Source organism: Acartia tonsa, chromosome 5, assembly GCF_053477335.1.
Source record: "Acartia tonsa isolate MP-2025a chromosome 5, ASM5347733v1, whole genome shotgun sequence".
NCBI classification, from domain to species: domain Eukaryota; kingdom Metazoa; phylum Arthropoda; class Copepoda; order Calanoida; family Acartiidae; genus Acartia; species Acartia tonsa.
Genome location: NC_137264.1, coordinates 43,229,550 through 43,245,955, shown reverse-complemented (window position 1 = coordinate 43,245,955; position 16,406 = coordinate 43,229,550). Strand labels below are relative to the sequence as shown.

General features: G+C 30.6%; 1 protein-coding gene across 5 annotated transcripts in view; it reads right to left on the bottom strand.

Moving 5' to 3' along the window:
* The window catches only part of LOC145319582 (uncharacterized), a 189,079-nt gene that overhangs the window by 95,364 nt on the left and 77,309 nt on the right, over positions 1 to 16,406 (bottom strand). For all 5 annotated transcript variants that reach the window (XM_080161791.1, XM_080161789.1, XM_080161792.1 and 2 more), the window contains exon 15: positions 6,060 to 6,180. In XM_080161791.1, coding sequence (XP_080017917.1) covers positions 6,060 to 6,180 — 121 coding nt within the window. The remainder of the gene's footprint in view (positions 1 to 6,059; positions 6,181 to 16,406) is intronic.

The window sequence follows — 16,406 nt, the reverse complement described above, 5'->3', positions numbered from 1 at the left end:
ATGATTAAATAAAGTTAGTCATTTAATATGCTTATTGATTTACCTATTACAAAAACTGCTCTTGTGTATTAAAATCTATTTTGTATCCCCTCATTCTTGGATACTCTAGAATCATAAAATATAAAAAATTTGATTTTGGTTTTAATCCATCAAGTGCCCAAACTTTATCAAAACTTTTCTTCATTTTAGCTCAACAATTATCCATTTTCAAATCAACTGTACAAAATTTGATTTTCAAGGAAACTTTATATTTGTACTTTCCTGCTATTCTTCTTATATTTTTTTTTAATAGGGAGGGGGTTAGTGGGCTAACTAAAGAGCTTACTTTATTAATGAAATTGCTTTTGTGACATTAGTTTTGAAATATTAAACTTCTTATAGACTGGATTTTTAATACAATGAGAACAAAGCTTTCCTATACATATATTTACATAGACAGTTGGTACGTACAAAGGTGTGTGGGGAAGTTGTTTTAGAAGGGCAATGTCAACACCCCCCAAAATACATAGAAAGGCCTGCATTTCTCTTTTATTCACAACCTTAAGGCAAACATCTATGCCTGCCATTTTTAAATTGTCTTAAATTTTTATACTTGTGTTGTAGATAAAAATTCCTTAACGATAAAGGTCTTTTTTCATTTACATTTATTTCCTGTAATATAAAAATCTATTTTGTTGAACAAATAAATATGATATTCTGCATATGTAAAAATGTTATGAATAAAGAATATAAAAGATACCAAAATTACATTAGTACGAATAGGAAAACCATTAATATTAGATGCAAAGATGTCATTGTTAATTATATATGACAAAACTAGTAGTATTTATTATAAAAAAGATGGAACATAGTCATTAACATTAGCTAACATTCAGGGTAATAGGAATAAGCAATTTTTTTTGTAATTATAGAGGTTATTTTACATAGACCATAGCAGAGTCAGCGATCTTATTTATTTTAAAGAATCCACCTCAGAGGTCTCGAACTCGACAACTAAGAAGTAGCTTATAGTGATAATTAGAAATGACGTTATACAATACAAATAACCGATGATTGGCCAGTATACATTGTAATTGATCATTGGTAAGGTGTATATTTTCCTATTTTTGGTCTTTTGTATTGTAGGACGTCATTTACTATAAGCTGCTTCGACAACTAAATGACAATAAGTAATTTATGTCATGATGTCTAAGAAATTTCTTAGTTGAAGCTTCGCTATTTAAAGTTTTTCTATCAGTAAGTATGATTATCTTTTTATCTTTTAAAATAAGAAAATCCGTGTACTGTAAATATATTTATTGCAATATCTACATAATAGCAATATTGTATTATATTTTTTCCATCTTATTTATGTTATTTATGGCATATTGAAAATTATTTATATCAACAAGGGAAAGAAGATCCAAAAAGAAACAAATATGGCTGGCATGGGAATTTCGTAATTGAAAACGATTATTATTGATTATAGCACAAAAATGAAATACAATTCTGAAATACTTTAACACATACATAACCCTTCACTTAATGGAACGAACGATAATTTTCAGGACCTTCAGACCAGAAAGCATATTAAAATACAGTGAAAATGTATCATATACATTATTTTATGGAAATTTTTGTACAGTTTATACCCAAGCCATCATTTATTTACCTTTCTCCAAAGCCTCTCTCTTCAAAATGGATTTAGAATATCCAGATATTGTTGGATATTCTCGCATATCCTAATAAAATAATTTCCCCAGCTGGCTAATATAAATATATCCCATATTCGTCCCCCTAATGTTCCTTGACCATGGAGGAATGGTTTGACGAATACCTGAGGACTATATAAGCAACTAAAATTGACGGTAAAACTCCCCTGTCACAATGTCCATGTATTCTATATCCATTCTCTAAAGTCAATACTTTTGTCTCTGTAAGTCTTTAATAGATTCTAACACCAGAGTTATCAAATGCTTTGTTTTATTCAAACCTACAATAATTAACAATTTCTCAAGGATTCTATGGCAAAATAAAATAACCCCCTTTGTAGAATGTAGATTAAAATCATTGATCTAACAACTGGGACAGTGCTAGTATGAACCAACCAACCAATATTTAATATAACTACCCAATCTTTTTATGCCAACAAATGAAAGAAAATTTGAAATTTAAAGCACCAGGTTAATTTCCAGTCCTATTTCTAGTCCAATGTAACCGCCCTCCTATATTCAAGTTATTATAAATACCAGAAAATTTGATTTTTCTATATAAAGTTTCCATTGTCCGTACATTTTAAATCTTAAATATTATCTTTGAACGCGTTACAACCAGAAGATATTAAACATATTTACAAACATAATTTTAGCATTAAATTTACATGGTATAATTATTTTATTAGTTTGAAACTGATTTTTAGTCAATTATGTAGTTAAAGCTCTCAAGGTATGAAACTGTTTTGAGAAATTTGAATAAATGAAAATATTTTTATTGTGTATACTTCTAAACAAATTTGATGTCCTGAGGCTAGTTCTTTGCTCCAACATTTAATTTTGATGTTTTGGTCCAGAAAAGATAATAACATGACTTGGACGCCTAAAAAGCTGTCATTATGGTTCGATGCATTTGTTAGTGAGATTTTTTAGGTTTAGGATAGACTAACTTTCAGGCTTACATACTTGTGTTTCAATCTTTTATGAAAGTAAGTTCGGGTGATAAATGTAAAATACATGCATAATCAAATTTATTGCCATCTTGCCTCGTTGCCAAGCAATCAAAGTATTGCCCTAAATCTCTCATGGAAACATACACTTGAGCAATATTTATGAGACATTTAGATTTCACAAAGTTGGGAGTTTATTGTCTTTCAATTTGGCGGATTTTTCATACATTTAAGTTGACAAATTTTAGATATTGAAAAGTAAATTTATTTGCAGGAGAAACATCGACGATTATATTCATTTCTAGCAAAGATTTTTAAAACTATAAGCTGACTATTTATATTAGACCACATAAAGAAAGAGGGAGAGATTATCAGGATAGAAAAATAATGAAGTTTTAATAACGAAAAAAAACTTTAAATTACACACTTACTGAAAAAGTAGCTTCGATAATAAAAATAGTAAAGTGCCCATAAGAAGCTTTGAAATAAAAAAAAATCAGTTTTCTATAGTAAACTAAAGTACGATACTATATAATTGTTAAAAATTATGACAATTTCTTTTTTATTTCATAGTTCACTATTTAAGACATTTCTGTTAAGCAATAGCGTTGATATTAAGATCTTAATATCTTGAAACATTTTATCATAATTATTTTAAAACTAAATAAAAATATTTGTCCACTATTCTTTGTCCATTGCATTGCATGCCAAATTACAATAACCAAAGATAATACGAAAAATATTTAAAATGTATAATAATAGTGACTAAGTCCATGGGGGGGGGGGGAAGGGGAGGGTGAACAGAGGTTTTACCCCAACCCCTAACCCCCTAGACGATTTTGTAGTCCCGTAGGTACAACCAAAATGTTTTGGAAAATACATTATATTAACCCCCCTCCCTAAACTTTGAAAATCCTCATTTAACATCACCCCACTAACCAAATAAAAGCTTGGATGTCATATAAATGTAAAAATGTGGATGTTACTAAGTATTATTTAATACTTATGTATACATGTAGAGTAGTAGTAGCGCTACTCTAAATATTAGAAACATATAAAATAGGAATAATGGTGATATAATATAAGAAATATATGTTTTGTAAATGAATATAAATGCAGAAACTAGTAATTTTGCACAGGTATAAACTATCTATGTGCATTTTTCAGGCATCAAGGGTAAACAGATAAGTTCAATCAATCTTTTTATGTATATTTTTTGGCTTAAAAGAATTAATAATACATTAAGTAAACTTTTTGTGGAAAAATGTCGGTTGTCCTTAAAAAATTAATCAAATTTATTTAATGTTCGACCACTTCGTGTCCCAATAGCAAGACTCGGCAGCCCCACCTCAGCCACGAATAAGTCTTAAATTTAAATCTGCTTGTATAAAAAATTTAAATCTGAAAAGATTGATTGTTTGTTTAGGAAAAGGTTCATACATTTAGCTGCTTTTTAAAGTTTATATTATGTCTATTTCACTTAGGCTTATACGCGCGGATGGTAATATTAATGGCAGTACTGTAAAAAAAACCGTCACACTAAAATACAAATTCCAGGCATACGATAAAGTATGTATAATTTACGATGTTCATATTCCTATTATATTATGTACTAGCGGCTACGCCTCTATGGACACGTAAAATTGTTTCTTTTCAATCTATTTTTAAATCAGGTATTTACCAAAAATAATATTTTCGCCGATATATGGTGTTAGTTATGTTTTTAGCTAATTGCAAAAATGTTCACAGGGCGTCATTTTTATTTTTTTATTGTGTCGATTTCTCTGGGGTTAAAAACTTCCCGGGCCTATGAGAAGATATCCAGAATCCGATCGGTTCAGCGGCCAGCGAGATCCTTCGGTACAGACAAACAGACACACATACATCCTGTTACTTTATTATAAGGATTATGTGCCTAGCCGAGCACAGAACCTCAATATTTTGAAATTATTTGAAAATAAGGATAAGGGAGGAAGGGTAGATTTTTGTTTGTGTGTACATTAATTTAGGACAGGTAAGGCAAGGGCAAAATGGGTACTGGGTTGACTCGCAGGTCAGGGCACTGCAGGTACAGGTACTGCAGGGGATGTATGGACCCCCGCGTGGGTTAGGCATAGGAAAAACTAAACTATATCCAAAAATAAAGGGATAGAGATTTTAGCGCCGGTGAGGCATCTAGTAAGGCATACAAACTAATAAGCTTTTTCATCTTACTTTCTAAGTTTTTTTTTTAAATATCACTAAATCTCTGATTATTTTACAGCAACTGCAGTGACTATTATAAAAAAAGGCATAATAGTATTTCTAGTAAAGTATCTTTAATTATAAAATTAGGCTATGTTCGTCCGTGCAAAAGTCAATAATAGATTTTAAAGAAGATTTAATTCCCTTACTGAATATTCTTTTACTATTCTTTTATCATTATACTGTTTTTAGCATTTTATTGCTGCGTATATTTGAAAACAGTTGTTCTTGTTATTCTTTAGTAGTGTTGCACAAATAATAAAAGCTTCAAGTACATATTTACATATAAAATGTATATAAATTGATGGCAGGCAAATTCATAGTCAAAATTTTGTACAGTACGTATTCATAGAGCTTTCTATAATTTTGAAAATTGTAAAAAGATCTATCTATAATACAAAGTAGTACGGTGTCTGTCTGTCTGTCCTCTAGGGGCGTAGCCACTTGTTTAATAAAAAATACCAAACAAAAGATTTTAAAAACCAAATATCATGGCTCCACATAAGCACGTCAGCCTCGTTTAAGCCATAGTGAATTCGTCATATTATAACTTTAGAATTCAGCTGGATGTCAAAACCTGTTACTAAACAGACAATCCATCTTTTTGAGAAAATTTGTTTTAGGCTTATGCGCGGCAGAGGCGCAACTGCCGATCCCTGTCAAACACTAATTCAACTTTAAGAAGCAACTTTTAAGTGAAATTTTTTAAACGATAAGTAACTTTAATAATTTAAGATACACAATTAGATTATATTGTTATAAGGCATCATTATTTAAATCATTATTAAAAGTGATTGTAACAAACTTTACTTGTTACAGTTTAATGTAAAAAATATTTTAGTAATATAAAATACTGGTACTGTAACACTTTTATAATACAATTTATTTAGGAATTTATTTTATGAAACCTAAAATAATTAAAATTTTAACAGTTACACCGTAGCAAATTTTACCTGTAAAACGTACGTTAGACTAATGTTACAATTTAAATGGTAACAAATGTTACCTGATCAAATGCACTTGGGGCAATGTTACAATTTTTTGTGTAACAACTCTTACTGACCATTCAATCAAACATTTTTTATACAAATTTTATAGAAAATAACTATATAAAATCAACAAAAAAAATTTGTAACACAAACTGAACTATTGGTAACACTGTAACAAATGTTACCTGTAACAGAGCACTTGAAGCTAATGTTGCGTCCTTGCTCTGACTGAAGTTGCATCACGACTGGTTGCACGGAGGGAGGACATGCCAGCTGGACCGTACTCAGGCCAGCTACTACCCGGCTCTTCACAACATTCGAACATTTGCTTTACAGAACCATATATGCTCTCAGAGAAACACATCTTTTAGAGAGAGAGAGAGAGAGAGAGAGAGAGAAAAGAAAAGAGAGTAAAAATAGAGAAACAGATGATTTGAGCGTTGAAGAAATGTCATGGTTAGTAAAAGAAAGAGAAAAAAAGAAATAAAGAGATAGGGAGTGACAGTAAAATAAAGATAATGACAGTAAGAAAGAAAGAGAAAGATAGAGAGAGGCGGAGAGAATAAATTATATGTGGTGTAAGATACACAGAGGCTAAAAATAATAAAGGGAGAGAGGGTGAGGAAAAGAAAAGGCCCAAAAATGCAAAATTTGTATACGTTACAAGAGAGGAAAAAAAGATAGGAAATTATAGATAGATAGTATAGAAAATATGATTAGTATAATATATACACACTAGCGGTTTCATCTCTAGCCTCTAAGGGCTTTGCCCCAAGAGGTAATAAAAAAAATATGTACGCGCCTAAAACAATTATGTGAGAATGGAAATTATTACATCTTCTAATACCTACCTAGCCGAAAAAATTGCGAATGGGTCGCCAATTTTCGCGAATAAATGGCGAATTTGCAAAACATATGCGAAAATAATCCTAAAAAAATTGGGGGGGATTTTTGGGGGGAGGGGGAGGTTAGGGTTGTCCCACCCCCCAAGAAAATAGCATAAAACCACCACAGGACCAGTAGGTAAATTCTCTGAAGATTAGAATCCAATTAGTTCAGTGGTTACCGATATAGTTTAACGGACAGACGTCTAAACACAGTCTATTAAAATGATAGCTACGCTAATAAAACTGCACTATTGATTGATTGATTGAGTGCAAATTTTGTATCTGATTCAAATAAATTATTTCCAAATATTTGGGTTAATAGAAAATGTTTTTAGTTGCTACGTTTCTCTACAAATTGAATGTGTCCTGGTCTGTAATTCTTTAATGAAATTTTATGTCCTACCCTGTCCCTAAAACAGTACAGGCAAGGTCAAATATATTTCAAATAGACTTGAAAAGTCATTCACAATAATAATCATAATTATAATAATAATCATAATTATGTTAGAACTAATGAAAAAAAGTGTCCTTTTTGAATTTTTTTATTTGATTGTCTTTAGCCTATTTTTTTCTTCCTAAGTCCCCCCCCCTTTCCCGTGGATAAAAAAGGGTAAAAAAATTGCAACCCTCTAAAATCTATTAACTCATACAATCAGTGGCGTGCAAAGGGTTTTTGCCAAGAGAGTGTATATAATAATAGGCTGAAAAAATGCCATCCCATAGTGTGGAATGTAAATTTCTTTCTGTGCAAATGGATGTACAATATATAGAAATATGTAAAAAAAATTTGTCAATTATGCTAGCTAATATGGACATCGATTATTGGTTAGTTTTTTTTCATCCAGTAGCAGGGGAGGGGATGGGGTAAAGCTAGGTTTTCAAATATCTAAAGTATTTTATATATTTTTTTTTGTGCATAATTAAGTTCTTAAAAAAAATCATTTGTCTTGAAAGACCATGTAGAATAATACTAATAGTTAATCTATTAAATTTTGTCTGTTTTAGTGAACCTAAATTTAGTTTAATATCATATTAAACTGATATGTGTTATTAGGTCAGGGTGGATGGTGTTAATACACAATAAGCAGGGTTACAGAGATAGGACAATGGATAATAAATGTTTTATGTTAAAAAAATACAACTTTAGTTTAAATCATGTTATATTTTCTATTACTTTATGATATCAAACTAGCGGCTACGCCCCTAGCTTTCAGGGACTCTTAAGGACAGAGACGGGTTAGAAAAATAGATTAAAACCATACCAAGACTCTAATCTGAAATTAAAAATACCAACACTATCACAGAACCTATATGAAGTCTACCTTAAATTGAGTACCCAATCGGTTCAGTGGTTATTGAGATCTTAAGATTCAGACAAAACTCTCTTACTACATTATATAATAGGATAGTTAAAAATATATTTAGTTTTTGAAAATTTTCTTGGCTTTACTCATCTGTTGAAAACTCAATGATATAAGACTAAACTTCGACATATTGGCCTAATTTTGTCAAAATTTTAAGCCTAGATTTTTAACCTTATTAATTAATTAATGCATCCCAAACTTAAAATTTAGTTTATAATATCTATTATTAATAGAGGTCAATGTTAGATTTGATTGAATTATCTTGGAGGTTAACTTTATATTAAGAATTTAAAAGATAAAAAGGTATCAAGGATTAGATAAATAGGATAATTATATCACATAATTTTTTTTGCCAAAAAGTTATAAAATAACATGTTTTAAATTAATAGTCAAAATCAATCCCAAATGTTACCTAACTACAACAGGAATCATCTTGCCAATTTTGATATAAATGAAACAATTTAAACATGCCTAAATCACCGAATTTACCCTACTTAATTTTAGAACAGCTACTATTTAGAAAAGAGAAAAAGTTATATGTTTTAAAAAAGAAATTCTTGTCTAAAAATAAACTTAAACATACTTGAACGTTTCTATTATTGGTATAAACCTAGAGCAATAGGGGATAACAATAGTATATTGATAAAGGAGAATGATTATATCCAAAATATCATATTTCAAAAATCCAGTTTTGTTAGCCCCTATAGACCGAAGGTCCGGGCTAACAAAACTAATATCAATTTATATTTTTTATTTTAATATTCGTGGAAAATTGTCTGTAATACGTTGTGATACATGATTTTTCAATATGCCCTAACCATAATGATATCAATCGGTTTTGAAGCCATACTGGAAAAACAGTTTATTTTCTGAACAAAAAGAATCAAATTCTTTTGGGCTATTGATGAAACTGTAATGAAAAAAAATCAATTATGCATTTTTTCGACACAACCCAATCCGCCCGATTTTGTATCACTTTTGAAAAGTGCGATTTCTGTGAAGTCATATAAAAAGAGAAGGGGGGAAGAAAATCTCTTCCCTTTTCTCCCATCTCTTTTGAAGAGATTTTCTTCCCCCCTTCCCTTTTTCTTTCCCAAAACGTATATGACGTAACTGGAATCGCACTTTTTAAAGTGATACAAAATCGGGACAGATTGGGTTGTGTCCATTTTTTCTCCCCTATAATTTTGTTATTATGAGCTTTTTTAGTATTGGTGCTCATTGCTCGAGACACATGTAATTTGGCAGGAAGGACGGACGGACGAATCAACACAATTATAGAATATGCTATGAATAGAAGATATACATATAGATATAAGTATAGGAAAATTGAATGATAGAAATAAGACCTACTTCAGACATATTGCCTTTCAGTGCTTGCAGAGGCGTCATTAGTAAAAACAAGCTGGGGTTAACATAGAGAAATGTTATTTTGATAGGATATTGTACAATAAATTTATCTTCCGCCAAGATTAGGGTGCAAATTAATTTATCTACAAGAAACTTCTTACTGGCTAACCATTGGTCAATTAAAATGTATACTAACCTACCATTCGGTATTTAGGTACTGGCCTATCATTGGTTATTTGTATTGTATGACGTCATTTTTTAGAGGCACTATAAGGAGCTTCTATCTACAATTTTGCTTACTTTTACTAAAAGACACTTATTCTTTGCTGATATACTGTATAATAATTAAGAAAATTTAATGGATTAAAATTAATGGTATATTTCAAATCCTTCTAATCAAATTCAAAGAATTATATTAAAAATATCAAATATAACACAAAACTTGCACTCTCCCTAACTACTCCATGAAAAGAAGTAGACAAATAGATATTATTGAAAAAGTTATTCAATTCTGACACAACCATTCTTATCTTATGCAGCAAAGCTACTCTTTCAGTCTTGTGAGTTGGATGGATGTCCGTTTGTAGGTTAGTAACAACCAAAACAAATAGGAACCAAAAGAGAAATGAGACTTTGTTACTTATCATCATTTAGCTTATATATATATATATATATGTGTACTATCGGCGACGCGACTATCGGGGAACTTCAGAAGGGGAAGAGCGGGGTGGGGTACTGGTAAAAGTCGATCCCTCACCCATAAAATAGTAAAAAAAAATTTTGGGAAGGGTACGATTTCTCTTTGGAGGATGGTAGTACCTTCCCCCGAAATAGTCTTAAATCTTCACAGAACCTATGCAAAGCTACATAGTAAAGGGGAACCATATCGGTTCAGTGGTTAGTGAGATCCTTTGCTACAGACAAAAAAATCTTCATATAACAAAATGAACAACAATAAAATTAATCGTACTTGTTTTTTAACTTGAGGCATTATTTATTTTTCAATTTGTTTAAGTTTGTTTCAAAAAGTTGGAGAGTAAATAAAACATTACCAGTGGCGAAGCTACTATACAAGTATTATGGTTTGGTTTGGTGGACCCCTGTCTTCACATACAGGTAAAATGGTTTTTAATGGTGTCCAGTCTAATAGAGTTAAATGGATGTTATTTAAAATTTGTTTTAAAAAGTCAATTATGCTTATTGAAATGTATCTCTAACAGTAAGTGACAAAAAGTTAATCTTAAAGAGGAAAAGAGAACGAATAAGAAAAGTAAAGAAAAAATATGAAGCTTTTTATAGTACCTATAAATATAGCCTACCATTAGTCAATTAAAATGTATACTGTCCTGCTATTGGTAATATAGTCTCTGTATTGGCCTATCATTTGTCAACTGTATTGTATGGAGTCATTTTTAAAAGAGGCACTTTAAAGAGCTTCTCAAATGTTTTATGATAAAATTACAAATCTCTTTCAATAACATAAAGTTGATGTTGGTGTTGAGGGATTGAGCCTTAGCATTTATTAAATAGTTAAACATTCATTTAAGAAAGTGTAAAACGGTTCTACGACAAACGTAGGGGTCCCAAACGTCGGAGTAGACAAACGCAGGAGTCCCAAACGTCGGAGTGGACAAACGTATGAATTTTGAAATTTTGTATACCCCTGTCTACAAAATAATGACAATATAATAACCTAACATAACTAAGAAAAACTATTTAAGAAAAACTAAGTGGGTTGTGTAAAAAAATTGAAAAAAAATTCTCCCACGTTTGGGACTCCTGCGTTTGATAACTCCGACGTTTGTCCCACTCCGACGTTTGGGACTCCTGCGTTTGTCCACTCTGATGTTTTTCCACTCCTACGTTTGGGACTCCTATGTTTGTCGTGGAACCTGTAAAACATAAAGAGGTAAAACATGTAATAAGAATCCACATTTTTAAAAGTGCTGATACATATCAAAACTTAATCATGATAACATAGATAACTTTTTCGTGCAGACAGACACATGATTAAGAAAACAAATGCATACCTAAATACAAAAGTATAGAAATAAGTTGGTCGACAATTCTTATTTTGACTATAATTATTGTACTGTACGTTTCTTACTGCTGATCACACGAAGGTACTCGCAAAGCAACACAGCATTTCCCTGTTTTTGCTTTATTGTTAAAAGAATGCTGTTGTTTCAGCTGTTTTTTTTTGTGATTTATTAAGCAGCAATATTTAGCGGTGCTCAGCAGCCGTGTATCAGACGTCTGTAAGCCTCAGGGAAATGAACAGTTTACAATCAGCTAGAAGTCTTAACCTGACCCAAATATGGCTATGCTTAAAAAAAATTAAACATCCAAACGGGTTTAAATTTGAATGTTAGTCGCGACTGTCGAGCCTTGATGTAATTTCCTAATATCTATGTATTCTATTTGATGCTAATCAAATAATGAAAGCAAAACTTTACTATCCCAACAATTCCCCAATTACATATTTGAGCCGATACCTATATATTACTGTAATTTCCTTATGTCATATTCTATTTTAGCTTTTTTACATTATTTCTTTTTACTTATATCAATTGATATGAGTAAAGCAAAGCAGTTATCTTTGTTACTAAGAAGTTATTAAAATTCCAGCAGTCGGGCGTTTTTAATTGTCTAAATGTTCACTTATATTGAGAGATGCAATAGGTTATGTGCATATTTTATAAAATAAATTGAGTTACGTTGAAACGCCAGAAAATTTTGAAAAATATTTGAATTGAAAGATTGTTATCTGATACGTTCGGAAGTTTTTTGAATCTCATTTTAAATACGGCTTTAAATTAACAACAATATTTTCTCTCGTATTCATTCGAATCTGGTGGATAAGAACCGGTTCTCATCCATACCAAAAAACTATGTCTAGCATCGTATTATTTCCAGCTTTTTACGAATATAAAAATGTACAATCATAAGATTAAACCAGCGAGAAATAACTATTCTCCTTTCCCTATAGTTTAACTGTAATTTCTATCAATTTTAATGGCATAAGATTATGGTATGAATGATTGGTCTCAAGTTGTATATTGTTGCTCTAAGTATCTCTGGCTACTTAAGTTAAACATTTTACTTCTTTAACTAAACACCTAAATTTGATGCAAAAAATTCCAGGAGAATTTTGGCAATGGGATATCCGATTCTAAAATGCAGGGGAGGTGATAGATTTGAATCTCGGTCCGACACCTCATCAAAACTAAAGTCATTAAAAATGGTTAATGCTGCTGCTATGTCAGGTGCAAGACATAAATAATTAGAAAAGGGGAATGCCTTTGCCCATAAACAGGCTCAACTCAACATGCGAAGATAAGGCCTTTCTGACAAAGGTTGTGCAATCAAAGGATTGGTTGCCTGTTGGATGCTACTTAACCTAATATCCACCAGTGGGCGTTAGAGTATTGCCTCCCATTACAAGCGGATGATGCCCTTGGATTCTCTAGATGATCACTTGAATAATTCGAAGGTAAATCCCGCCCCAATTAGGTAACAGGTAATTAACAAGTATTCATAAAATTGACAGGAAAGTTAACATTGTTTATAATGTTGATATAAAAAAGGCCTTTGATTGTGTATTTAATATCTAAATTATCCGAAACCTAGACAGTGTATTTTGTGAATACTATTACACAGATGATAAGCACAGCATTATTAGCAACCCTATCCATATAAATACAGTGTGGTCAATAGAAATTGTCTTTAAAATGACATTATAAACAGCGTGTCCTAAAATCTTTTCAATAGCCTAAAATAAAAAAAACACCAGCTTGAGTTGTCCTTTTTTTTTATCAAATCCACTTGCAAAATAAAATGTAATTTTAAGTGCAGATTATCATGATTTTTATGTGATAAAAAGTAAAAAATAATGAACTTTATTGACAACTTTGATCACACTGTATATTCTGATGTAGTTAATATGTATATTGTGTATGTGAGCCCTTTCAATTGATTGATTTTCCAGCTTATAGCTTATGGAATATTTGTTGGCAGTATAGGCTTTTCTGTTACATATAAACAAGGACAAAATTTACAAAAATAGCGTAAAACATTAATTGTTTGAAATCATTCATAATTGTTTTTGTTGACTTACAGCTGGAAACACAATGGCAAATAATGAAGTTTTCTTTCATAAAACATGTTAGATAAATGATCAGTTTTAAACTGTAAACTCAGCTACAGCTTTAACTGTTTTATTAAAGAAAAAAGTCAAGCATCAGGAGGATATATTCATATTATTAAATAAATAGACAACCATTAAATTTTATAAATATTTCTATGTAAATGCCATTATTATAGAGATGTTATGCCATAAGTGAATAGCAAAAACAGAAAGACACACAAACAAACAATATAACAATATCACCATTTGGGAAATCAGTAGTTTCTTTAGATACACCATTAGGAATACCATGGGAACATTAGAAAATAAACATTAGATAGATAGATAGATAGATAGATGGATGGATAGAAAGACTGCCAGTGCCAAATACAAACACTAGTGTCATAAAACAACATAATTTTATATAAATCATTTCTTTTGAAAAAAATATAACATTTTAATTACTTATCTTAATCAAAACCTAGTTTTTATGAAAATGTAAGAACTTATGAAGTGTGAAGTCATCAAATATTTATTTAATTTTCTATAAAACTTTTTCCCTCTTGATACCACAACTTTACAATAATTCCTTTCCCAATATAAATACAATAAATTCAGCTTTTTACTTAAAACTTTACACTCTACACTGTAGATAACTTTCTTATTCAACTAAGGTTAAGTTTATGACAAAAAATATACTTTCAAAAATGTATTTAGAATTTATTCCAAAGTATTCTGTTCCTAAACGAAAATATTTTTACATCTTTGATCTTTTGTGGTCTGGAATAGTTTGCATTTGAAACAGTCAAATACTTATTATGTTCTTGAGACAATGCATAGCAAGAATAATTTTACTTCTACTTGAAGCTCTAAGCTAAATAGGAAGTAATTATCACAAACGTTTACCACAAATTTTACAACAAATAATTGATTTTGGTAAAACTTGTTTAATATCTTTTAATCTCTAAAGTAGTAAGTTTTGTTTATATCCACAAAGATATATATAGCTCAAAGAAGATCTTCTTTGATATAGCTGTTCTGAAATTTTCCGGGTAGTTCAGTATTAGTCCATGGTAGGTTTAAAATCATTGATGAAAGCACTCCATGGTAAAGAATTATCCTCAAGTAAAAGAACCCCAAATAAGTCTTTTTAAATGAAATAAGGGTACACCAACAAACGTCCTACTATGACAAACGTCCTAATGCAACAAACCTCCTAATCCGACAAACCTCCTAAACGAGAAACGTCCTAAGCAACAAACCTCCTAAACGACAAACCTCCTAATGCGACATCTTTTAAGTAAAACCCCCTAAAAACTTTTCAAGTGATATCATATTTATTAAGTGTGAGGTAAGGGTCGATATTTTTAGTGCAAGGTTGTATCGGGTTCAAAACCATGCCGTTGGGTAGCCAACACCGACTGTCGGACGGATTTTTAAATTTCACCCTGTGGACAAAGTTATTCAAGAAATAAATTTCGGTTTTGAATTTCGTCCCTGTGTGTTTTATTGCCATATTGGATTTTATTGTTCAACTTTTTTAACAGCAGTGGTGGATTTTGTCCTCAAATTTTGAAAGATTTTTTTTATTTTTTAACTTTTGAAAAATTTTAGGACGTTTTACTTAAGAAATGTCGCATTAGTATGTTTGTCCCTTTAGGTGGTTTGTTGCATTAGGGGGTATGTCGTTTAGGAGGTTTGTCGCATTAGGATGTATGTCGCATTATGAGGTTTAGGACGTTTGTCGCATTAGGACGTTTGTCCCTTTAGGAGGTTTGTTGGTGTATCGAAATAAGTACATGTTATGCCTAATACATCTATTGTTAGATTTCATAGAACTATCATAGTAAAAAAATTTGCTGGTTCAAATCAACATCATGTTGGATATCAGTGAAGGAAATTCCATAAGAAATTCCTTGAAATATTCTTCTGGTGTGAAAGAAATTCCAGTCTGGTGGATTTTAACCAAAGCAAGTGGAGTTAGGTAAGGATTATACTCGAACACAAAGATTTAAACAAACTCTAAATGTTATGTTATGAAAAAAAAACTTTTTAGAATTGCTTTCAAATGTTACAAAAAAAATTCTACCAAAAGTTTAAAGTAAGATTTCTTATATCTACTTAAATTTTAAATGTTTACTTTTTGTTTTATTGACAAACCTTAAGAAATGCTTTCTTTGTACGACATTTTCCAATGTACATTCATACATGATTTCTTGTCAGATATACATATAATGCAAGAATTGGGACAAGAATAGAAAATTTACTCTACATATTCTGACACATCTAGAATGTTAAAACTCTACAAAATGTTATGGAAAAATGTAAGAAATCTACACTAGTATTGGTGAAGTTTTTCCCTAGATGATTTAAATACAATTCTGTGTAAATATGGATTCTAGGGTGTATCTAATAAAATTTTTCAATCAAATGCAAACTACTCTTATTAATATATAGACAAAAGAAAAATAATGGTATTGATGAAAAGTGATGGAACGTGATTGATATAAATGGAAAATCAATTTTTAAAAATAATTTCATTCATGTTTTCTTAAAATCTTAAAATTTATTCTAATTTATTGACGCCCCATTATACTGATAATATGTATCAGTATCTGAAATGATGCTATAACTTGAAACCCCTGCTATGTAAGATGAGATACTTTCCAATAACCAAACAAGAATTGGTATTGGTAAAGGCCTTCACAGTTCTATTATGTACAGCTAAGCTTTTATTCTTTAACACATGTATAATAAATGTAATAATAATGGAACAAAACAACATTTAAATTTCTTCTAAAACAA